The sequence below is a fragment of the Salmo salar genome, chromosome 04 (genome assembly GCF_965601325.2).
Source record: "Salmo salar chromosome 04, fSalSal1, whole genome shotgun sequence".
Classification (NCBI taxonomy): domain Eukaryota; kingdom Metazoa; phylum Chordata; class Actinopteri; order Salmoniformes; family Salmonidae; genus Salmo; species Salmo salar.
In genome coordinates, this window is record NC_138294.1 from 33,992,756 (window position 1) to 34,016,006 (window position 23,251).

General features: G+C 40.2%; 2 protein-coding genes and 2 non-coding genes across 5 annotated transcripts; 1 reads left to right on the plus strand and 3 right to left on the minus strand.

Annotated features, from left to right (window-relative positions):
• Positions 1 to 3,196: 3,196 nt before the first annotated feature.
• Positions 3,197 to 11,797, minus strand: LOC100306806 (TNFAIP3-interacting protein 2). 2 transcript variants are annotated; one of them, XM_014195503.3, is made up of 6 exons: positions 10,967 to 11,797; positions 9,989 to 10,294; positions 8,209 to 8,298; positions 7,437 to 7,778; positions 7,005 to 7,127; positions 3,197 to 5,305 (listed from the first exon to the last, which is right to left on the minus strand). In XM_014195503.3, the coding sequence occupies exons 1-6, from the start codon at positions 11,306 to 11,308 to the stop codon at positions 5,171 to 5,173; spliced, it is 1,338 nt and encodes a 445-aa protein (XP_014050978.1). In that variant the 5' UTR covers positions 11,309 to 11,797; the 3' UTR covers positions 3,197 to 5,170. The 2 variants fall into 2 exon arrangements, with proteins under 2 accessions (XP_014050978.1, NP_001158817.1); NM_001165345.1 differs by having other exon boundaries at positions 7,005 to 7,258; positions 10,967 to 11,492.
• A 400-nt stretch (positions 11,798 to 12,197) lies between these two features.
• Positions 12,198 to 12,271, minus strand: trnai-aau (transfer RNA isoleucine (anticodon AAU)). The gene has a single exon. It is a non-coding gene; the product is annotated as a tRNA-Ile (tRNA).
• Positions 12,272 to 14,391: 2,120 nt separating this feature from the next.
• scpp1 (secretory calcium-binding phosphoprotein 1) lies at positions 14,392 to 20,440 on the minus strand. Its single transcript, XM_014195569.3, has 6 exons — positions 20,345 to 20,440; positions 20,079 to 20,108; positions 19,743 to 19,784; positions 18,451 to 18,501; positions 18,246 to 18,311; positions 14,392 to 15,884 (listed from the first exon to the last, which is right to left on the minus strand). Exons 1-6 carry the CDS (start codon positions 20,438 to 20,440, stop codon positions 15,264 to 15,266), a joined length of 906 nt encoding a protein of 301 aa, XP_014051044.2. The 3' UTR covers positions 14,392 to 15,263.
• Positions 19,063 to 19,115, plus strand: LOC123742639 (U7 small nuclear RNA). The gene has a single exon (XR_006769789.1). It is a non-coding gene; the product is annotated as a U7 small nuclear RNA (small nuclear RNA).
• Positions 20,441 to 23,251: the final 2,811 nt, after the last annotated feature.

The following is a 23,251-nucleotide window of genomic DNA, read 5'->3' on the forward strand; positions in this document are numbered from 1 at the left end:
CAATAGGGTTATAAGAGGGGATCAGAACTTTCAGATGGTGGCCTGTAGCTTGTAATCAGTAGAAGGGGGGGGGGGGGGGGAGATTTTTTCAATGTGGAGTGTCTGAATTGAAGAAACACATCCACCATCCACTTACATTGGGGGGGAACCCCAGTCTTTCCCACATATTATACTTCACAATGGTGTTTTGTACCAGCAAGTGGAAAACCACTCTAAGCGAATGAACTGGCCTTTCTTATAAAATAAACAAAACAAAGGAAATTGACAATAATACCAACTACCTCCACCCCCCTATAACTAACAATGATCTACAGCTACCAAGTATAGAGCTGCCACGCTCCACTTTCAAGTGAACAAGAGAGCATCGCATACAGTGCGTGTTGGGAATTCCCTTTATGGGAATTTCCCATTATTTTTGGATACACATGAGATTAAAGGCCACATCTATCCATTCTGTAGTCTGTCTAGATAAGTGTCAGGGTAAGTTTTCCTATTGCTGATAAAGTGCTAGACAGGGACTGATCTCGTAGACACCCGGTTAATGGAAACCTAGTGGCGCCAGGAACTGTTTTGCCACGTCATCTGACTTGAAATGAATGGATTTGTAAATGTATGTAGTCAGACATTGTTTCTATCAAAAGGTCACTGAGTACAGCAAAGGGGATTTGTGACACCACATTTTTCCACTCCATAAAGGTGGGCTTTGTGTGTGTGTGTTCACATATAGACCAACCGTGCAGCTGTGTAGGTGTTTGGGGGGAGGAAATTCCTGTCAACCCCAACCATGGCTTATCTGGGGGCTGTGTGTGTGACACTATGTGTGTGTGTGTTCTATGCAACAGTCAAATAAGAATTGCTTTTCAAAGCTACAATCTGAAACACAACTAATTGAATTCTTGAATTAAACTTCTCATAGAATCACCCTCTTTTCACTGAATAGATGTAGATGTGTGAGAATGATAAGAACTGGCCCAACCGCATCCATCTTCCCCAGACTGCATATGAGTAGGTGAGCATGCGGCGTGCTATGTCATCTGTGTCATCTCGAGACTGTGGCTAAGTCTCAAATGACACCCTATTCCCTATTTACTGTATTATTTTTGAGGGAATAGAGCACTATATAGGGAATAGAGTGCCATTTGGAACACAGTCTTTGACTTGGCTCTTCGGAGGACTTTGAAACCTCTGATGGAGTTTCTAACTCTTTCGGCTGCTATAGTCCCTTGACACAATTAGCGAGGCCTTTTTTGTCTGAGGTCACAATTCCTATAAACGATGTCCTATCTGCATCTGTATGGCAAGAGTGACCTAGTGCCTGTACTCTACTTCTATATATCATTAATCAATCAAATGTATTTATAAAGCCATTCTTACATCAGCTGATGACACAAAGTGCTGTACAGAAACCCAGCCTAAAACCCCAAACAGCAAGCAATGCAGGTGTAGAAGCACGGTGGCTAGGAAAAACTCCCTAGAAAGGCCAGAACCTAGGAAGAAACCTAGAGAAGAACCAGGCTATGAGGGGTAGCCAGTCCTCTTCTGGCTGTGCCGGGTGGAGATTGTAACATGGCCAAGATGTTCAAATGTTCATTGATGACCAGCAGGGTCAAATAATAAGAATCACAGTGGTTGTAGAGGGTACAACAGGTCAGCACCTCAGGAGTAAATGTCAGTTGGCTTTTCATAGCCGATCATTCAGAGTATCTCTACTGCTCCTGCTGTCTCTAGAGAGTTGAAAACAGCAGGTCTGGGACAGGTAGCACGTCCGGTGAACAGGTCAGGGTTCCATAGCCGCAGGCAGAACAGTTGAAACTGGAGCAGCTGCTCGACCAGGTGGACAGGGGACAGCAAGGAGTCATCAGGCCAGGTAGTCCTGAGGCATGGTCCTAGGGCTCAGGTCCTCTGAGAGAAAAAAAGAAAGAGAGAAAGAAAGAGAAAAAGAGAGAGAATTAGAGAGAGCATACTTAAATTCACACAGGACACCGGACAGACAGGAGAAATACTCCAGATATAACAGACTGACCCTAGCCCCCCGACATAAACTACTGCAGCATAAATACTGGAGGCAGGATATAGGATATAATCATTAAAGGCTGTTCAGGACACTTTTTAGAGTTTAGAAGATTAGAGTTTAGAATTCTATTGTGTTATTGTACAATACTACACCACATAATACCTATTACAGACTTAAAACCATATTGTATATACTGTATGTGAAACTATAATACTCCGTAGGCAGTCATAATACACTATATCAATATCAGCCATAATACATTAGGCTAAATCGTCAATACAAATATAGAAAAAACAAAGGTACAATAAACAATGTAACATCTATACCTCTTTGAATTGCTAAATAATTTAATTGTGTTCAAATAATACCAGAACACAGAACAGTATGACATGGATCTGTCTCTCTGTCAAGATTGCTATAAACTGGGACTCCAATAACAATGGAGCTCCGCAATATTAAAGCTGATCTACCCACTAAATAAAAAACTAAAAACAATGGAGCTTAATGATCCAGTGATCTGCTACTTTAGTGTCTCTAACACGCACGCACGCATGCACACACACACACACACACACACCTTGTTTGGTGCTTCATCTGCCTCCCCTTTAAATAACTACTTTCTAACAGGGAATGTCCAGCTCCCTGCGGCCATATTATACCCGTAACAACTGGTCCTGGACTTGTTGTGTTGTTTAACTCAAAATTATTTAATTGAGAACTAGTCTGAAGACAACTGATCCCAAATCAGTAGTTAGGAGCAGGATGTAACCAGAGCCTCTTTCTCACTGGTCTCTAGTCCCCTTGCTGTGTTCACTTCAGCCACACAGGACAGCTGGGAATGTGGAACAGACACACAGGACAGCGTGCCCATTCAGGCTACTCTGGGAAGGGGTTTTCCAAAGTGTGTACAAACACACACAGTCAGACAAGGAACGTACACAGTCACACAAATGCACACACACACACACACATATGCGCACACACAGACACAAATCCTGTGGGACCTGAGTTTCAATGGTTTATCTATGGTCAGAGCCCCTCACTGTCTTACACTGTCACTCCTCCTGACTCTGCACCCCAAACTATAACTTGACTGGCAGTTATCCACCAAGCAAACTAAAATCTAACAAAAGTTACTCAAGCTGAGATGTTGTCTGGTTTGTATCAGAAACACTCCACATGACTGGTCAAACAAGTTTTTTTTATTACAAATATCCTTTCAATTAAACAGGTTAAAACAGATAATCACATTTTGATGTTTATAAATCAATGGCTTCTAGAAAAATAAAACTTGTGTCAGTTCGGAGGTAATTTCTCCAAATGTAGTTTCAAATGTCAGATCTGAAATGGCACTTTTTTTAAGGTTGCCATGTTGTGGAGAATTTGTCTCCCACACTGTCTTGTGAAAAATCCTGCTTAGGTGTACCAGGATTCAGACGACACCTCAAAACATGATGGCGATGTTAATTTTGACACAGCATTATAAAGATTTTCCAATTTGAAAAAGCCCCACTAATTGCAAATAAATATTCAATCATATATAATACTGTGAATACATATTTCCAGGCACAAAGATCATAGGTCAACATCTATAGGTTAAATTGAAAATAGATGACTTACTCAAAACGTGAACAACATCAAAATATACAGTACAACAAATAGCACCATGCTAACGTCAGACAATGTTATTTTTTTAATAATTATTAAACCTTTATTTAACCAGGAAGGGCTCATTGAGATTTAAAATCTCTTTTTCAAGAGCGTCCTGGCCAAGATAGGCAGCACCAAGTCATTACAAAAATTACAGACAAACAACATGAAAAACTACAAATAATCTAGTAAAAACCATAGAATTCACAAGAGTATAACAAAATCAAAAACAGCAAATTAAAAACATTGACAGGTCAGGGAATCAGTCTCGAGATCATTCATCAGTGATTTAAAAATACCACAGTATCTTCAACCAGAAAGAAGCTTATGTATTTCAAATCCAATAAATCAAAAAAATAAATATGTGCATTAATGACTACTTTGGTAAACAGGTTAGGAAAGTGCAACAGGTTAACAATTTGATGCCGGAATATTGAATTGAGGTATGTGACATTCAAATATCGCAATTAACATCCAATTTTCCATCTAGATTTTCTACAGACCACACAATCAACCATCTCCACACAGAAACACACCCATGCAGTATCATGTGATAATTCATATGGATCATGTAGTCAAACATGTGTGGGTTTGCACTGGAAATCGCTTCATCTTGCCAAACCAAAGGTATTTCACCCAAAAATGTTTTACACTTACTTACTTTTTCCACTGGTATTTATCAGGTATTTACTCGGAAATTATATGGTAACAATGGGAACTTTCTGGTATTTCCTTCAAGGAACTCAACCCATTCAAATGGTGGCCAGTGGTGTTTGTTGTAACGAATCCGAAAGAAAGAAACAGGTAATTCAAAGTCAATACTGTGTTATCATTTTACCATGTAGTTTCCTGGTAAATACCTGGTCTTTTCTGTACTGTAAAATAAAGTGCTACCGCTATTTCTCCCACTATGACCACCAAGCTAGTACTGACACTGCAACTCTGCATCAATAATCTATTAGATTCTGTCTTTTAACAACCAAAAAGCATGGTAGCGTCTGAAGTCCAGGTAGTACCTCCCTGTTTCGGTCCATTTTCTTCCATTTAGTGCCTAATGAACACAACCCAGTTGAACTAGTCAGTTTTCTAAGCTCCCCGGTCCCAACCCTTCTTAGGGTGCATGTAGTGCTTTTTCTTCAGTGCTCAATTATCGTCAGTTAGCAATATTTGTCTTAACACCCCCGTGGGGTGGGAGGGGCAGTAACTCTCATAGCTTGGGAGTAGGGCAAAGTTGCCCCTAGATGTTGGATCAGTTTTGCATTTTCCCCACTTTATGGTTTGGATTGGGGAACGGAAAATGATCCTATAGCTGTACCTAGGGGAAAGTTCACGCCGGAGCTCATAGCCTGACACACTCCATGCAGTGTTTGAGGTACTCCACCGCATGTGTGTCATCATATGTGGTGAGGCATCTTGGGCATTGGAGTTCCGACGAACCCTAGCACTTTGTCCAGGTGGGACTGGGTGCTAAGTACCGCTGACGCCGCCCCAGGTAAAGGCCCGCTTTTAATTTTTGATTTTTGTCACAGGTGGATTGGCGCTGTTCCTCAGCAGTGATTCGGCCGAGTTCGTGCTCATGCGTGGGGAGATCCGGTGTCCTTTATGGACTCGGCACGTGGAGTTGGCATCTCTAGTAGGGCTCTGGAAGATAAATGAATGATGATCATGAGTAAAAGTGTACCTTCCCATAGCCTAACTAGGCATAGTAGCACTTTGAGGATAATGTATGAAACACTCCACACAAATAAAATGATCACTATAGCATTATTATTATTTTAGGGAAGTGCCCTTTGTTGTACCCTAATGTGATAGCTGACCAATCAGCCTGTTACCAAACCTTAGTAAACTTTTTTGACCCAATACAATGCTATTTTACAGTAAACAAATTGACAACAGACTTTCAGCACGTTTATTGGGAAGGACATTCAACAAGCACAGCACTTACACAAATGACTGATGATTGTCTAAGAGAAATTGATGATAAAATAATGTGAGGGCTGTTTTGTTAGACTTCAGTGCTGCTTTTGACATTATTGATCATAGTCTGCTGCTGGAAAAACATAACAGCTATATTGTGGATAAACAAGAGCTATATTGTGGATAAAGAGGTACCTGTCTAACAGAACACAGATGTTGTTCTTTAATGGAAAGCTCTCCAACATAATCCAGGTAGAATCAGGAATTTCCCAGGGCAGCTGTCTAGGCCCCTTACTTTTCACAATCTTCACTAATGACATGTAAAACCAGTGTGTATATGTATGCGGATGACTCAACACTATACACGTTAGCTACTACAGCAACTGAAATTACTGCAACACTTAACAAAAAGCTGCAGTGAGTTTCAGAATGGGTGGCAAGGAATAAGTTAGTCCTAAATATTTCTAAAACTAAAAGCTTTGTATTTGGGATAAATCATTCACTAATCCCTGAACCTCAACGAAATCTTGTAATGAATAATGTGGAAATTGAGTAAGTTGAGGTTAACTGTTATCGTCAAAACATATTGATACAACAGTAGCTAAGATGGGGAGAAGTCTAAAGCGCTGCTCTGCCTTCTCAACAACACTATCAACAAGGCAGGTCTTATAGGCCTTAGTTTTGTCTCAATTGGGCTACTGTTCTGTGTGGTCAGGTGCCACAAAGAGGGACTTAGAAAAATTACAATTGGCTCAGAACAGGGCAGCATGGCTGGCCCTTAAATGTACACAGGGAGCTAACATTAATGATATGCATGTCAATCTCTCATGGCTCAAAGTGGAGGAGAGATTGACTTCATCGCTACTTGTTTTTGTAAGAAGTGTTGACAAGCTGAATGTACCGAGCTATCTGTTTAAACTAGTAGCACACAGCTTGTGTGTATAAATACACCTTATGGAACAGCGGGGAGTGTGAAGAGATACACAAAGGTACAGACACACGCATACGCACACAAGCGCTAGCACACCCACTTTACACACACGTACATTGTAATATTGTTGTATGGTGGTATTATACATTTTGTACTGTAGATATGTTGTGGTGTAATGTTTTATGATGTACTATTTTATCTTTGCTTTATATGTAATGTAAGTGCCTTTATGTGTTTGGACCCCAGGAAGAGTAGCTGCTGCATTGGCAACAGCTAATGGGGATCCCTAATAAATACAAATACTGTATCTTATTAGCCGTTAGCGAACTGTATGAAGAACATGTCTGTCGAAACGTCATTGTATCATCAATTCTCAATAAATGGCAAATAGGGGACGGACATAAAAGCTTCCTTTCATGGCTATTTATTTTACTCCTGTTACAAGTTTGTATGTAATGTATGTTAGTAATGACTATGCGTGTGTGGCCTTACCTGTGCCTGTGTGTGTAGCTGCTCCTGTAGTCGAGATACTTCCTCTTGCAGGTCCTGGATCCTGCCCTGCGCTCTCTCCCTGTCTGCCCGCTCCGACTTAAAGTCATCTGTGTAGATGAGAACCTGTGAAGGAGAGAGGGAAAGGGTGAGGGTGTGTGTGAGAAAGAGAGAGGGATATGTTTCTGATTCAACTGAATAGGGTGGATCTGTATGTGAGAGAGAGGTTTCTGATTCAATGGGGTTTTCTTTAATGACTGTTGTGTGATGCATGGATTCATGTGTACGTGTCAGAGAGAAAGAGAAGGAAGAGGGAGAGCAAGAGTGGGGAGACAGAGGGACAGACAGAGAAATAGAAAATAAAGATAAAGAGAATGTGAGCGAGACAAAGAGAAAGAAAGAGAGAGGAGTCAGACAATCCTACACCACACTAACCTGTTGCTCTAGCATCTGGATGCGGTCCTTGTATCGTCTCCTGCTCTCATCCAGCTCTCTCCCCAACCTCCCACAGTCCCCCAACTTCTCCTCCAGTAGGCCGTTGAGCCTGGCTATCTCCTGCTGGAGCAACCCAGCTTTGGCTGAGGCCAACTCTGGGAACAAGCCCAGGCCAGCCCCAGGCTCTTGTGTAGGCCCGGGCCCTACCCTATGCCCCACACCTGGAACAGGACTGGAGGTAACAGCCAGGGCACTAGACTCATTCAGCTTCTGACACAAGTACCTCACATATGCTTCCCTGCTCGAGTCATACTTTTGCCATTTGGAGTTTAGACCTTCCACCTGGGAAAATGAAGGAGGGAGGGAGGGGAAGAGGGAGACATTAGTCACAAACATGTACACACACACTTGTGCACACACAGCTTCACACAAACACAAGGCTGTTCAACTTTGGTTCTGATAGCCCATATGCTATGACAATGTTGGATAACTACAGTCTGCAAAAACACTACAGTAATTACTACAGTATATGTGTACTACAGTTTCTTTACTATAGTATTTATACTTTAATAAACTGTAAATAATACTATACTACAGTCATGTATATTCAATACTACAGTATTCACTGTAGTGTTTTTAAAGACTAAAGTATGCAAAAACACTGCTGTCCATACTTCAGTAGTCTACAAAAACACTACAGTGAATACCATAGTATACTATAGTATTTTTTCATGTGGGTAGAATGGGGTTTCTACAGTGTGTTCCTGCTTACATATGCCACTCTTTGCGTTAGCTTTTGGTTCTCTTCTTGGAGTTTGCTGACTAGAATGTCAATGCGACCAGCTTCCGTATAATCCAATATCTGACCATGAAAAGGGGAAACAAGAGCTCAAAATGATACCATCCATTTAGAAATCCAACAGAAACAAACACAAATAACTTGGTTGAAAAGCACATAATGGCAGAGACAGAGAGATTCATTGTTTTCATTTTTAGTTTTGAAAGACAGTTACAGTGAATACGCTCTTCCCAGTGAGCACAAGATATTGAAAATACGTAATTTGCCGATAGGGTTGTAGCTCGGATGTAGCTACTGCTGTTCTCCTCTCTCAGTTGAAGTTTAGTGCTTGCAACCCCAGGATTGTGGACTTTTGGGTTCGATTCCCGCATAGGCCACATATACTGAATATAACATTCAGTATATACACAGTTTGTGGATATGAATTAGCTCTTTACACTTGTACCCATCTACAGGTTCAAAATAGCAGATTTGGGTGATGATAAATGCCTAAATTGGAACCCAGTGGCTGTACAGTAACATGCTATACGTGAAGTCAAAACGCAAGGTCTCTGCTTCCTAGCGCAGTACTGGTTTTGACTGAACTTGACAATAAGTTACCCCCATCTCTCCCGCAAATGTTGTCTGAGTGAGGGAAATGCTGTAAATAAAGAGGACTCTATGTATTTTGAAAGATGAGACATTGAGGATTATAATACCACTTTGATGTCACACAAGCAAGCCAAACACCCCTTAGTTCAAATGTGCACTTCCCCATTCCATATCATAAAACTCATGTAATATACAGTGCCAACGATTATGATCACAATGCGTTCTTACAGTGTTAGGCTTACACAAGGCAATTCAAAGATGACATGGCATGGCAAAGATGACATGGCATATTGTGCCGAAATTTGGCAGGGAACACGCATCTGAACGCACTCGTGATTCTTTTATAGTCGCACCAAAATTACTATTTGCTTCTTTGAATTGCCTTGTGAAAGCCTAACACTGTAAGAACGTATTTCGTAACTTAGATAGCAATAGAACACGCTTTCAAATTATGCCCACCTGACCAGATTGCGATTTATAATGGACAATTTTTGAATGCGTAAACAATTACGTAGGAAATTACGTAGGAACTGTGCACACTTTGGAGAGGTGTGTTGCCACATAGAGACACCAGTTAGACCTCTCACTTGTCATTTCTTTGTCTTATGTTGCACCTACCCCAAATTTACCATGAATGTTCTTATCATGTTACTGAATGTATCCAGAGCATTTTCAGATTTCGTATTCAACAACTGCGGCAAAAAGTACAGTAAATGTAAAACGCACATAAAATCAACAGTGTAATGTTTGGATTCAGTTTTGTGTCAGATTAACTGTTTTGTCCTCACCTTTAGTCTAATATTTATTTTTCCCATAATCTCCAAACTGTTCCCTTATGATTGCTACCATGGTTATGCATGTGCTTTCCATATTTCTTCTGTAAGAAACATTTCAATTTAGCCCTATCTATATAGGCCAATTCCCACGAGTGTAAGGGGTTAACTATAATTTGCCTTGGATAAAAGTGCTTGATAACTATGCTATTACACACTTATTATAAACTGTGTGAGTCGAGCCCTGAATGCTGATAACAATAGCAATAAGGCACCTCAGGGGTTTGTGGTATATGGCTGTGTCCAGAACTGCCCTTAGCCGTGGTATATTGGCCATATACCATATCTCCTCGGGTCTTATTGCTTAATTATACAACCTTCATACACACCTCTTTTGCCTTCTGCTGCATTTTCACCTCCTCCGTCACTCTCTCTCCTCCCTTCTTCTCTCTCTCTAGTCGGCCCAGTAACTCCTGACACACCCTGACTGTGGCTCCCAGTTGGCTCCGGAGCTGGTCGGCCTCTCCAGCCAGCGAGGTGCACAGGACGGCACGGGTGGCCTGGGCACGGTCCCTCTCTGCCAGGGCAGAGCGGAGCCTCTGGATATCCTGGTCCTTCTCGTGGTCTGGTTGACGGGTCACACTCTCCAGCTCTCGCTCCATCTCCCTCAGCAGCTGTTGCAACCTCTGTATCTCCTTCAGGGGTGGGATAAAATAATAGAATAGGCTTCAGTGTCAAATGTGAGTCAAATGCAGAAGATACTTAAAAATATATATATTATTATTATTGATGGACAATATAGCTTTTTGGAATGTTTTATTGTATTGAATTATGACTTTTATCTGACACAGATGTGTTTGTTTTGTGAAGGCGAAACAACACTGACCGCTGCAGTTGTACACATTGAAATGGAAAAAAAAAGATTTTTGCTATAGCAACATCCTCTCTGTACGGCAAGGTGGTTTTGAAGCAGGGACATTTTTATCAAGCCTGATTGGCAAGTTTGGTGGTAGGTTAGGCCTACACTAATAGTCTTCCCAATAGACCTCAGTTGTGAACTAGTGTAGGGTTAGGGTTATCTCAAACCAAGTGCATATAGGCATGGTGTAGGCTAGTGGCTATTTTCAGAGAAAACCATTTACAGTAGGCCTAAACTACCCTGCTTTCATAATGTACAAATTGAAAATGAAAGAAAGAAAAGACATATATATGTCATAAAGGATCGTTTTAATACTTGCAGACGTTGAAATTAAGTAGGGCTATAACCTAATGTTAAAAAGCACAACTATGTTTCACAGGGTTAGCCTAAACATTAAATGCACATGATACATATTAAGAACACATAACATAAAGTCAATTCTACTCACTTGTTGGCTCAACTCTGCTTGCTGAACCGCATTCATTTCTGTGTCTTTCAATTTTTGCTTCAGTTTGCAGATTTCTTTGCATAAACTTTCCAGCAAAGATTCGGCAGGTGCTATGACAACAGGGTCATACCCTTCCACATTGATACAGGTATTTTCGTATTTGCCTAACCTAGCCTTTAAATCTGCGATTAAATTGTCCCTTTTCTTGATTTTCTTACTTAATGTGTCAATCTCCACCCGAGTTTCGTGGTAGAAAGTAGTCAATGTATGGCAGCTCCGTATTTTTGATTTCAGCGTATCATTATCCAAATCGACATCCATCGTGTTCCTTATTCCAGTCATGTTCCTTATTCCAGAGGTAATTTATCACTGTTGCTTCTGACAGATGGGGATGGCGAAAAATCTTCAATATTCCATCAGCTTCTGAAATGATTCTGTTTATTTGTTCGATAGAGTTTGTGTTCGTAGGTTATACAACATGTCTTCAAGATTAGTCTGAGGAGGATGTCAACTGCGTAGCCTGAAGGATGTGTCTCATCTGAATTTGGAAATAAATAATTCCGACAATTACAGGGGATTTCCAAGAGGGACTTCCCCAACACAATAGGTGGATTTTTCTTGTACTTTACTTTTTAACAACGTCGGGTAAATTGCCAACTCCTTTCCGAGTTGATCAATCATCCATTCCAGTAACAATCTAAATAATATGCTTTCGTTCCTTAATAAATGTTCTAACAATAAAGGACACTGGACTAAATTGACACAGTTTGACGGGAGCAAAATAAAAAAACGCAGCTGCTTGAACAATATGCACATGCGTACAACTTTTCCGGTAACATAGTGGGCTAACGTTACCTCCCTCTTGTGACATGCGCAAATCCACAGATCATGCAATTCTGGTTTGACGGTTTCTAAACATACGGCCTTTGCTTGAGTGATCCGCCTTGGTGAAAATTCGTGAAGCAACTCTGTTTTATCGGATGGAATGTAAATTAGTTGCCGGTAGCTCTATTTTCCAGAATGAATGACAATTCCGATAAATTTCATGAAAGGAAATTATGTAGCCCTAATCTAGTGTGTTTAATTCAATTGTTTACAAAACAGATGTTGTATTCAACATTATACAAAAGCGTCCATTTTAAATGTGCCAGCAGTGGGACGTAGGCTAGCCTATCCTGGACTGATAAATGAGTTTACCCGTAGGCAATTAATTTTCAACCTCAAAAGCCTATGGCCAGTACGGGTATCGAACCCGCGACCTTCGCGTTATTAGCACGACGCTCTGACCAACTGAGCTAACCGGCCAGATGAGTTCGACATTTGATAAAATATAAAATAACATGCGTTCACTCTACAAGACAAGTAACAACGGCCAGGTCGCACTGACGCGTAACAAATCATGATACAATTGTAACAAAATCGGTTACCAATGTCAAAGTTATTTTCTGTGTCGATGTAGGCCACTGCCCTAAAGAAAGTAAGATCTGAGTGGGTAACAGCTCATCACAATTTTCTAGGCACTGGGGGCCCTGGGTAGAATAATTGCCCAAGGCCAGTGGTGTAAAGTAGTAAAGTAAAACTACTTAAGTAGTTTGTTGGGGTATCTGTACTTTACTTTACCATTTCTATATTTGCTTGTACTTCACTACATTCCTAAAGAAAATAATGTACTTTTTACTCCATACATTTTCCCTGACACCCAAAAGTACTCTTTACATTTTGACATGAAAACCTACTCATTCAAGGGTTTTTCTTTCTTTCTTTTTATATTTTCTACATTGTATAATAATAGTGAAGACATTAAAACTATGAAATAACAGATATAGAATCATGTGCTAAAAAAAGGGTTAAACATATCAAAATATATTTTAGATTTGAGATTCTTCAATGTGGCCACCCTTTGCTTTGATGACAACTTTGCACACTCTTGGCATTCTCTCAACCAGCTTCATGAGGTAGTCACCTGGAATGCATTTAAATTAGCAGGTGTGCCTTTTTAAAAGTTAATTTGTGGAATTTCTTTCCTTCTTAATGCGTTTGTGCCAATCAGTTATGTTGTGAGGGGTGGTATACAGACCATAGCCCTAATTGGTAAAAGACCAAGTCCATATTATGGCAAGAACAGTTCAAATAAGAAAAGAGAAACGACAGTCCGTCATTACTTTAAGACATGAAGGTCAGTCAATACAGAACATTTCAAGAACTTTGAAAGTTTCTTCAAGTGCAGTCGCAAAAACCATCAAGCACTATGATGAAGCTGGCTCTCATGAGGACCCCCACAGGAAAGGAAGACCCAGAGTTACCTCTGCTGCAGAGGATAAATTCATTAGAGTTACCAGCCTCAGAAATTGCAGCCGAAATAAATGCTTCACAGAGTTCAAGTAAGATTCACTGCGTGAATCTGGCCTTCATGGTCGAATTGCTGCAAAGAAACCACTACTAAAGGACACCAATAAGAAGAAGAGACTTGCTTGGTCCAAGAAACACGAGCAATGGACATTAGATCTGTCGAAATCTGTCCTTTGGTCCGATGAGTCCAAATTTGAGATATTTGGTTCCAACCGCTGTGTCTTTGTGAGATGCAGAGTAGGTGAATGGATGGTCTCTGCATGTGTGGTTCCCACCGTGAAACATGGAGGAGGGTGTGGGGGTGCTTTGGTGGTGACACTGTGATTTATTTAGAATTCAAGGCACACTTAACCAGCAAGGCTACCACAGCATTCTGCAGCGATACACCATCCCATCTGGTTTTCACTTAGTGGGACTATCATTTGTTTTTCAACAGGACAATGACCAACACACCTCCAGGCTGTGTAAGGGCTATTTGACCAAGAAGGAGAGTGAGGGAGTGCTGCATCAGATGACCTGGCCTCCACAATCACCCGACCTCAACCCAATTGAGAGGGTTAGGGAAGAGTTGGACAGTGGAGTGAAGGAAAACCAACAAGTGCTCAGCATATGTGGGAACTCCTTCAAGACTGTTGGAGAAGCAACATTCTTGAAGGAGTTCCCACAGCTGGTTGAGAGAATGCCAAGAGTGTGCAAAGCTGTCATCAAGGCAAGGTTGGGTACTTTGAAGAATCTAAAATATATTTTTATTTGTTAAACACTTTTTTGGTTACTACATGATTCTATGTGTTATTTCATAGTTTTGATGTCTTCACTATTATTCTACAATGTAGAAAATAGTACAAATAAAGAAAAACCCTTGAATATGTAGGTGTTCAAACTTTTGACTGGTACTGTATGTATATTGATGTCACAAATGTATAATTTGTACTGTTCTTTATATAAAAAGTAGATATTTGTTATATTTGACAGTGTAAAACCTAGCACTACTATCTATTTATCTGAGATTGAGGCAAATATATAACATTTATCACGTTTTAGGGAAGACCCAGATGCAGACAGTGTCGAAGTAACAAAAGTTTATTACTAGAACAAGGGCAGGCAAAACAACAGGTCAAGGGCAGGCAGAGGTCAGTAATCCAGATCAGAGTCAAAAGGGACAGAACTGCAGACAGTCTCAGGGTCAAGGCAGGCAGAGGTCAATAATCCAGTGCGTTGTGACAAGGTATAGTACGGCAGGCAGGCTCAGGCTCAGTGCAGGCAGAATGGTCGAAACCGGGAAAACTAGAAAACAGGAACTATAGAAAAAGACATGAGCAAGGGGAAAACCGCTGGTAGGCTTGACGGATAAAACGAACTGGCAACAGACAAACAGAGAATACTGGTATAAATACACTGGGGATAATGTGGAAGATGGGCGACACTTGGGGCGGGTTGGAGACAAGCACAAAGACAGGTGAAACAGATCAGGGTGTGACAGCATTTTGCCAAAAAACATGATTATTTGTCTCTGAAATGAAACCATCAAGTGATAGATTCTAAACAAATACATGTCTGTCATTGAACAACCCCATGCCATAATTAGATAGTGAAAAAACACATCCATCTCTATCATAATTTCTATAAACAATAAAAGATCATTTACCAACATTTCTGAAAATGGATATATAGCGTTTTGGAATTCAACTCTTCATGAAAATGAGTGAAAAAAGCAAATGAATAGGAAAAATATTTGCAACCATGACTTCAAACCATCTACTACAACACTTAAACCTATATTTCTAAGCAGTAGGCCGAACAGTTTATTTTCAGTTTTATTTCATGCCAACATCAAAACAAAACATAGAAGTCAATGTCATACTATATTGCTTGATCTACACTGTACTCCCTCCCCTTGCTTCATTTGAAATGCATCCAACCTGATACAGTCAAATGGGGGATGTTAGCATTATCTCCGTAAACTCAACTCCCTATGCTCCTCTTCAGGCATGAGCAAATCATCCATTGGATAATGACCATCGTCACCTATATCTTGGAAGAAATACTCCTCACTGTCACAGGCAGTGCTGTGGACACCCTGCTGGCAGTCTGTAGCTTGGCTCTGGTGTCTCTCCTCACTCTCACTGGTATCACTCTCTTTACTGTCACTGGTATTGCTGCTATCACTGGTCTCACTAGTGTCACTGCTCTCGCTACTTTCACTGCTTTCGCTACTATCGCTGGTATCCTTGCTGTTACTTGTGTCTCTTATGTCAAAGTTAACAGTACTGACGTCTCTGGTAACAGTACTGACGTTACCAGTAACAGCACTGACGTCACTGGTATCAATGCTGACACTGGTCTCACTAAGAGAACCAGAGGCTTTGAGGAAGCTCTCTACCAATGCCAAGGCTGCATTGCTCTGAACTGTATTGCCAGGCTGGCTGTAGTTGGTTGTCAAGGCGGTGGGAGAGAGTATGCTGTGTTTCACTGCCCCCTGATTAGTGGGTAGGTCCAGCTGCCCTTTGACCTCAGAGCTGCTGTTGTTCTCTGCACTCAAGACTCGGACGGCAAACACTCGGATCCAATTCTAGAGAAGTGGACAAGACACAGATGGGTGAAATAATGGTTGGTTGTCGTCAGTTCATACAGAATGGTAATCCTTCATTTTAAATCAAATCAAACTTTGTTGATCACATGCGCCGAATATGACTGTACAGTGAAACTCTTGCTTCTGAACCTTTCCCAACGATGCAGAGTTTCAAAAATAGTAACTAACACAAACGGAATAAAATCAAATACACAAGAATGGAGCTACAGTGCATTCGGAAAGTATTCAGACCCCTTGAGTTTTTCCACATTTTGTTATGTTAGTGTTATTATAAAATGTACACACAATACCCCATAATGACAAAGCAAAAACAGGTTTTTAGATTTTTTTGCAAATGTATAAAAAAAAAAAAAAAAAAGATATATCACATTTACATAAGTCTTCAGTCCCTTTACTCAGACCCTTTACTCAGCCTTCCCTGTGGCTCAGTTGGTAGAGCATGGTGTGGGCAATGCCAGGGTTGTGGGTTTGATTCCCACGGGGGGCCAGTACAAAAAAAAATAAAATAATAAATGCACGAAATGTATGTATTCACTACTGTAAGTCGCTCTGGATAAGAGCGTCTGCTAAATGACTTAAATGTAATGTAAATGTACTTTGTTGAAGCACCTTTGGCAGCAATTACAGCCTTGAGTCTTCTTGGGTATGATGCTACAAACTTGGCACACCTGTATTTGGGGAGTTTCTCACATTCTTCTCTGCAGATCCTCTCAAGCTCTGTCAGGTTGGATGGGAGTGTTGCTGCACAGCTATTTTCATGTCTCTCCAGAGATGTTAGATCTGATTAAAGTCTGGGCTCTGGCTGGGCCACTCAAGGACATTCAGAGACTTGTCCCAAAGCCACTCCTGTGTTGTCTTGGCTGTGTGCTTAGGGTTGTTGTCCTATTGGAAGGTGAACCTTCGCCCCAGTCTGAGGTCCTGAGCGCTCTGAAGCAGGTTTTCATCAAGGATTTCTCTGAAATGTGCTCTGTTCATGTTTCCCTCGATCCTGACTAGTCTCCCAGTCCCTGCCGCTGAAAAACATCTCCACAGCATGATGCTGCAAACCTCATGGCTTGGTTTTTGCTCTGACATGCACTGTCAACAGTGGAACCTTAAATAGACAGGTGTGGGACTTTCCAAATCATGCCCAGTTAATTGAATTTACCGCAGGTGGAAACATCTCAAGGATGATCCAATGGAAACAGGATGCACCTGAGCTCAATTTCGAGTCTCATAGCAAAGGGTCTGAATACTTATGTAAATAAGGTATTTCTGTCATCTTGTGATATTTTGTATAGATTGATGAGGAAAATGTTTTATTTAATCCATTTTAGAATAAGGCTGTAACGTAACAAAATGTGGAAAAAGTCAAGGGTTCTGAATACTTTCCGAATGCACGGTATATACTGGGAGTACTAGTACCAGATCAATGTGCACAGCTACGAGGTACTTGAGGTAGATACTGTATGTACATGAAGGCAGGGTAAAGTGACTAGGCATCCAGATAGATGATAATAAGAGTAAAATAAAGAACAGAGTAGCAGCAGCAAATTATTAGTGTAAAAGTGTGTGTGTGAATGTGTGTGCGTGCGTGTATGTATGTTTGTGTTGTGTCGGTATGCGTGTGTGTGTGTGTGTGTGTGTGTGTGTGTGTGTGTGTGTGTGTGTGTGTGTGTGTGTGTGTGTGTGTGTGTGTGTGTGTGTGTGTGTGTGTGTGTGTGATTACATGTGTGTATATGGTGTCAATGTTTAGTGTAGTGAGTGTGCGTAGGGTCAGTGCACGATAGAGTCAGTGCAGATTGTTTGGGTACCATTCATTGGCTATTTTAGCAGTCTGGCTATTTAACACACAGGAGGTTGGTGGCTCCTTAATTGGTTAGCACGGGCTCATGGCAATGGCTGGAGTGGAATTAGTGGAATGGTATCAAATACATCAAACACATGGATTCCAGGTGTTTGATGTCATTCCATTCCCTTCGTTCCAGACATTATTATGAGCTGTACTCCCCTAAGCAGCCTCCTGTTTTTTTAGCAGTCTTATGGCTTGGGGGTAGAAGCTTTCTCGAAGCCTGATGGTTCGAGAACCGATGCTCCGGTACCATTTGCCAGACGGTAGCAGAGTGAAGAGTCTGGCTTGAGTGGCTGGAGTCTTTGGCAATTTTTGGAGCATTCCTCTGATTAGCTATTAGATTGTAAATGACTCGTAAGCACATACTGTATGTAGTAAGTGCTTTGTGCAGACAAAATATAAATGTCAAACTAAGATTTTGACAGGCTTAGTATTGTGTAAAAATGTGTTCTTATTATAAGTATATGACATAACAGGACACAGGATATTATGACAAGTGCAAGACTAACCTTTCGAACGTTTTCTTCACTGCCTTGGCTGTTGTCTCTTGTATCCCCAATAGCATTGGAGTCAGTCTGTTGAAACAAACCAACACAAGATACAGTAAATGCAACCATCGTCATTTTCCTGACATATTGTAAATTGATTGCATCTTTCTAATTTTATTGTTTTGATATGCACTCTGTGAAATTATGTACATCTGAGGCTCTTTACCCTGTCCTCCAGTGATTGGCTCTCACTCTCCAAAGAATGGCTCTCGGAAGACTGTGTGAAGGGGAACAGATTACAACAAAATGGACCAAGGAGGTATTTTTCAATGTATTTATTTTTGTATCGACGAACAGCCCTAGTATTTGCACAACCAGAACAACCCACATTAAATACAATACTACAGTTTACTATAGAATACTACAATACTTACTATAGAATTCAATCGTAAACTGTAGGATACTGCAGAATACTATACTACACACTGTAGTATCCCTCAATCATATCTAGTACTTACTATACAACATTGTAGTATACTGGAGAATACGATAGTAAATACTACAGTATTATCTGCAAAAAAAGCTCTGTAGTAAATACTACAGTAATGTCTGCAAAAACACCACAGTGTGCAGAATACTGCACTTTTTATACTACAGTATTTCATTTGCATTTACTCTGCTCATTCCCCTCCCCATATAGCAATTTATGCCACGCATAAGTGAGAAACCTACATGCCAAGTATAGACCATATATTGTGTTCTCTACAGGTTATAGAAAAGAGCAGAAGCTCTGAACTATCCGTTCAGACCCCAGTCCTACCTACGTACAGGTTATGGAAAATGTGCTCTTTTAGTATTTCTCCAGTAGGTTTCCTGAAGGAGAAAGCCTCCACTTCTATGTCAAAGATAATAAAACTAAAACACTACAGTAAATACTATATTAATGTCCGCAAAAACACGACAGTAAATACTACAGTATACTACAGTCTGCAAAAACACTTCAGTATATACTACAGTACTGTATACTACAATCTGCAAAAACACTACATTAATTACTATAGTATATACTACAGTTTTCTTTTACTACAGTGTTTATACTATAGTTTACTGTGAATACTACAGTATACTACAGTAAACACTACAGTGAATACTATAGTATTTATACCATAGTATACTTAAGCAATAAGGCCCGAGGGGGTGTGGTATATGACCAATATAACACGGCTAAGGGCTGTTCTTATGCGGGATGCGACTCGGACTGGCTAGATACAGCCCTTAGCCGTGGTATAATGGCCATATAGCATAAACCCCGAGGTGTCTTATTCCTATTATAAACTTGTTACCAATGTATTTAGAGCAGTAAAAATATATGTTTTGTCATACTCGTGATATACGGTCTGCTATACCACGGCTGTCAGCCAATCAGCACTCAGGGCTCGAACCACCCAGTTTATAATATAGTATTTTTTCATGTGGGATGGATAATACTGGAGTAGGAATACTGTTGTTGTCACTCACCTCTGAATTGGATTCCAATGATTCGGACTCAGACTCTGAACTCTGAAACGCAATTTAACACAGATTGAATAGTACAGATTAGAGCCACTTGATAATGGAGAACAGGGGCATCTGTATCAAGCGTATGTATCAAGCGTCTCAGAGTATGCTGATCTATGATCAGTTTTGTCTTGTAGATCCTAATGAATAAGGTTACATGGACAATGGGGACCTGATCCTAGATCAGCACTACTGCTCTGAAGCGCTGTGTGAATACGCCCCCAGATATATTTAGGCATTGCTTGTAATGTCAATACTTTTGAGCAGAAAATAATGAGCCTTTTTTTTTAAACTTACTTGGTCCTCTGAGGTACTTTCTTCAGAGCTCTATAAGTAAAGAGATGTGGGTTATTATAAACATTTATATGTATTACAATTAATAAGCAATGTACATTTATGAATATTTAAAAAGTATAAATAATGTCTTGTTCATGCAAGTAATTATAAAGTGTAACGGATATGTGTTAGATAAAGACCTATTCTGATTTTCGCCAATGCACTTACAGTTGTATGTTTTACATTCTACACCTGGTGACATTTTAATATTATTCCATTCAACCCACCTCGAGCTCTGAAGTGTCACTTTGATCCGGAGATTGTGAGGCGGATGAACTTAACCTTTGCGTTTGAGTCTGAAACACAATGCCAGTGCCATGCATTTAATGACAATCTGTGTGTCAGCATCAACAATCATCATTCTTATTTAAAATCTTAACAAGTCCACCATTGCCCAAACAACCCATTGTAGGGATAAATATGGGTGTATACAGTGCAATGACCTCTACCTCGAATACAATCTAAACTTGAGGTTTGGCACAAGAATGATGAACTACCGTAACTGTCAGCTTTTCTGACTTGGACTGCGGTGGAGGTTGCCAACGTGATTGCAGTCAACAGGCTTGCGTTTCTGTGCATTTTTCAGACTCACAACCCAACACAATAATCAAACTGCAGATACTTTTGATTGCTTGTTTTGATAGCACTTACCATGTTTGATGATTCCAGTTCGCTCTGCTTCAAAATAACTTTGTACAGAATCTGTCAAAAGAAACAAATACAGTAGGAGAACACAAAATAATACAAAAGTCTGATGTGTTACATCTATATCAACTCATCATTTACATTTTATTGTGACTATATTAAGATTGTTCAATAAAAAAACAAGGGTACTTACTGGGTTGGCATAAACCGCCCCAACCAAGCAAAAAATCACTATTGTAATCTTCATTCTACAATGAACACAGAATATTAACATTGTTGATTTTAGTAACTGTGGATTGATGCATTAGGCCTACTGAAATTATTTTTTGTATTTCTAATAACATGTATCAAGCGTCTGAATAAAACCATCAATAGTTGTCCTAGGTGTGCTGTTAAAAGAAAAGCATAAAAATGTTGCCAACCCAAACAAGTTAGACAGTCACTTAGGCAGTGCAATTCATTTTCCACACGCAGAATTCTCATATACATTTTATATACTATAGCTATATCCACTCTATATACTACAACTATATACACTTTAGTGTATAAATTCTGTGCTAAACCTGTGTATTGTGTATGTGTTGAAATCAACCACGGTCCTTTACCTTTTCACCAGTTCCACCAGAATCAGATGTTTTTAGCTGTAAACCCAACTCTGCCAATGGTCCGTGTACTGTGTACAGTAGTAGTTTGGAACGCCAGGCACTACTATCCCACTGGATGTTGAGACAATAAGAGCGGGATTAAGTGGATGTGGTGAGTTGAGGAGACAGACAGGGCTATATACTAACCAGAACCCTCAATTAACATGATCGCCTCACTTCCTCCCAGCCAACTCAGCTTCACCACACTTTTTGTGAAAGTGTATGGGTGCCGGATACCGAACGCACACACACCACACGTGATTCCAAGAGCATGACCACATCGGCCACACCATCTCCTCCACCTTCAAGGCCTTCTACATCCCCATGGCCTCATCTTCATTTTCTACTACAGGATCTTCATCCTGGACCTTGTACCACAAACAGAGCCAGCAACCACAATTACCTCAGTAGCTACCGTGTCACACAAATGCTTCACTAGGACTGCTTTCGATGGCTATGTCTAGACTGATTGTTAATCGGCAAGTAAACAATGTATTAAAGATGCTATGCTATACCATAGAAAATGTTACAATTTGGGGGGAATAAAAGCGGTTTTCATTTGTACTTAGAAAATTGTAGATTGCCTTTATCCAGAGTGGTATTAGAGAAGAGTATATAGATAATTTACAGAATGTTACCAGTGGTGTAGTGGAGGGTAAATGCACACAAACGCTGTTCGTGCAAATGTTTTATTTTGCACATGCGTTTACCTACCTTTTGCAGAAAAATGCATTGAAAGTAAAGTGACTGGCGATCAGTGTTTAACCACATATTTTTAGTTGAGAATGCATTTAGTTGACAATATGGTTTTCATCTTTCGTCTTGTTAATGAAAACATCAATAATAAAACACCTTTGCAATTAGTCTTAAGGTTTTACAGTAGGCTATACAATTACTATTTTGAATGGAGAAATACAATTACAGTAAGAGTGCAGGATGGAAGAACAGTTATGGCTCATGACATGGTTGCACCATAAGCCTTTAAATCTCTGAGATTTCATGTGCCGTCCTCCATGCATATTGAGTTACACCTGCCTGGGTCTAGTCTCCAATGCAACCAAGGTCGGGAAATTTTAAAACATAGGTAAACGGAAAGATGAAAAGATACTGTGGTGTAGCTGTTCTTACACTGATCAAAAATATAAACGCAACATGCGTATTTTGTTTTTATATTTATTAAGGATCCCCATTAGCTGCTGCCAAGGCTGCAGCTACTCTTTCTGGCGTCCAGCAACATTAAGACAGTTATATACAGTTTAAAATATTACATGACATTACATTTCATAACACTTTACCCAATACATTTAGTGTGTTCCCTCAGGCCACTCCTCCACTATCACATATTACATATTTACAATACAACATCTCATGTGTGTAGAGTGTGTGTCTTATCATGTATAAAGTGTTGGTCCCATGTTTCATGAGCTAAAATAAACAATCCCTGAAAATGTCCATACGCACAAAAAAGGTATTTATAAAAGATTTGGTGCACACATTTGTTTACATCACTGTTAGTGAGCATTTCTCCTTTGCCAAAATAATCCATCCACCTGACAGGTTTCTGCATAGTGTACCTTTAATTTAGAGTACACATTCATTAGCATACCTCTCATTTAATTGAGGATACACTGACTCATTAATGTTATTACATGAATATAAACATATCATTGAACTGCATCTCTGAGGGAAATACACTACATGGCCACCACATCTCTTTCCAAAATCATGGGCATTAATATGGAGTTGGTCCTCCTTGTTGTTATAACAAGCTCTACTCTTCTGGGAAAGCTTTCCACTAGATGTTGGAACATTGCTGCGGGGACTTGTTTCCATTCAGCCACAAGA

Excerpts from the sequence above, each read along its gene's own strand:
- LOC100306806 (NM_001165345.1), bottom strand. The coding sequence starts at position 11,308 with ATGACTGGAATAAGGAACACGATGGATGTCGATTTGGATAATGATACG. Across the intron at positions 10,295-10,966 it reads AAGCAGAGTTGAGCCAACAA|GAGATACAGAGGTTGCAACA; the intron begins GTGAGTAGAATT and ends CCACCCCTGAAG. Across the intron at positions 5,306-7,004 it reads AGCTACACACACAGGCACAG|AGCCCTACTAGAGATGCCAA; the intron begins GTAAGGCCACAC and ends TTTATCTTCCAG.
- scpp1 (XM_014195569.3), bottom strand. The coding sequence starts at position 20,440 with ATGCATGGCACTGGCATTGTGTTTCAGACTCAAACGCAAAGGTTAAGT. Across the intron at positions 20,109-20,344 it reads GTGACACTTCAGAGCTCGAG|AGCTCTGAAGAAAGTACCTC; the intron begins GTGGGTTGAATG and ends CTTTACTTATAG. Across the intron at positions 18,312-18,450 it reads GCCAATCACTGGAGGACAGG|ACTGACTCCAATGCTATTGG; the intron begins GTAAAGAGCCTC and ends TTGTTTCAACAG.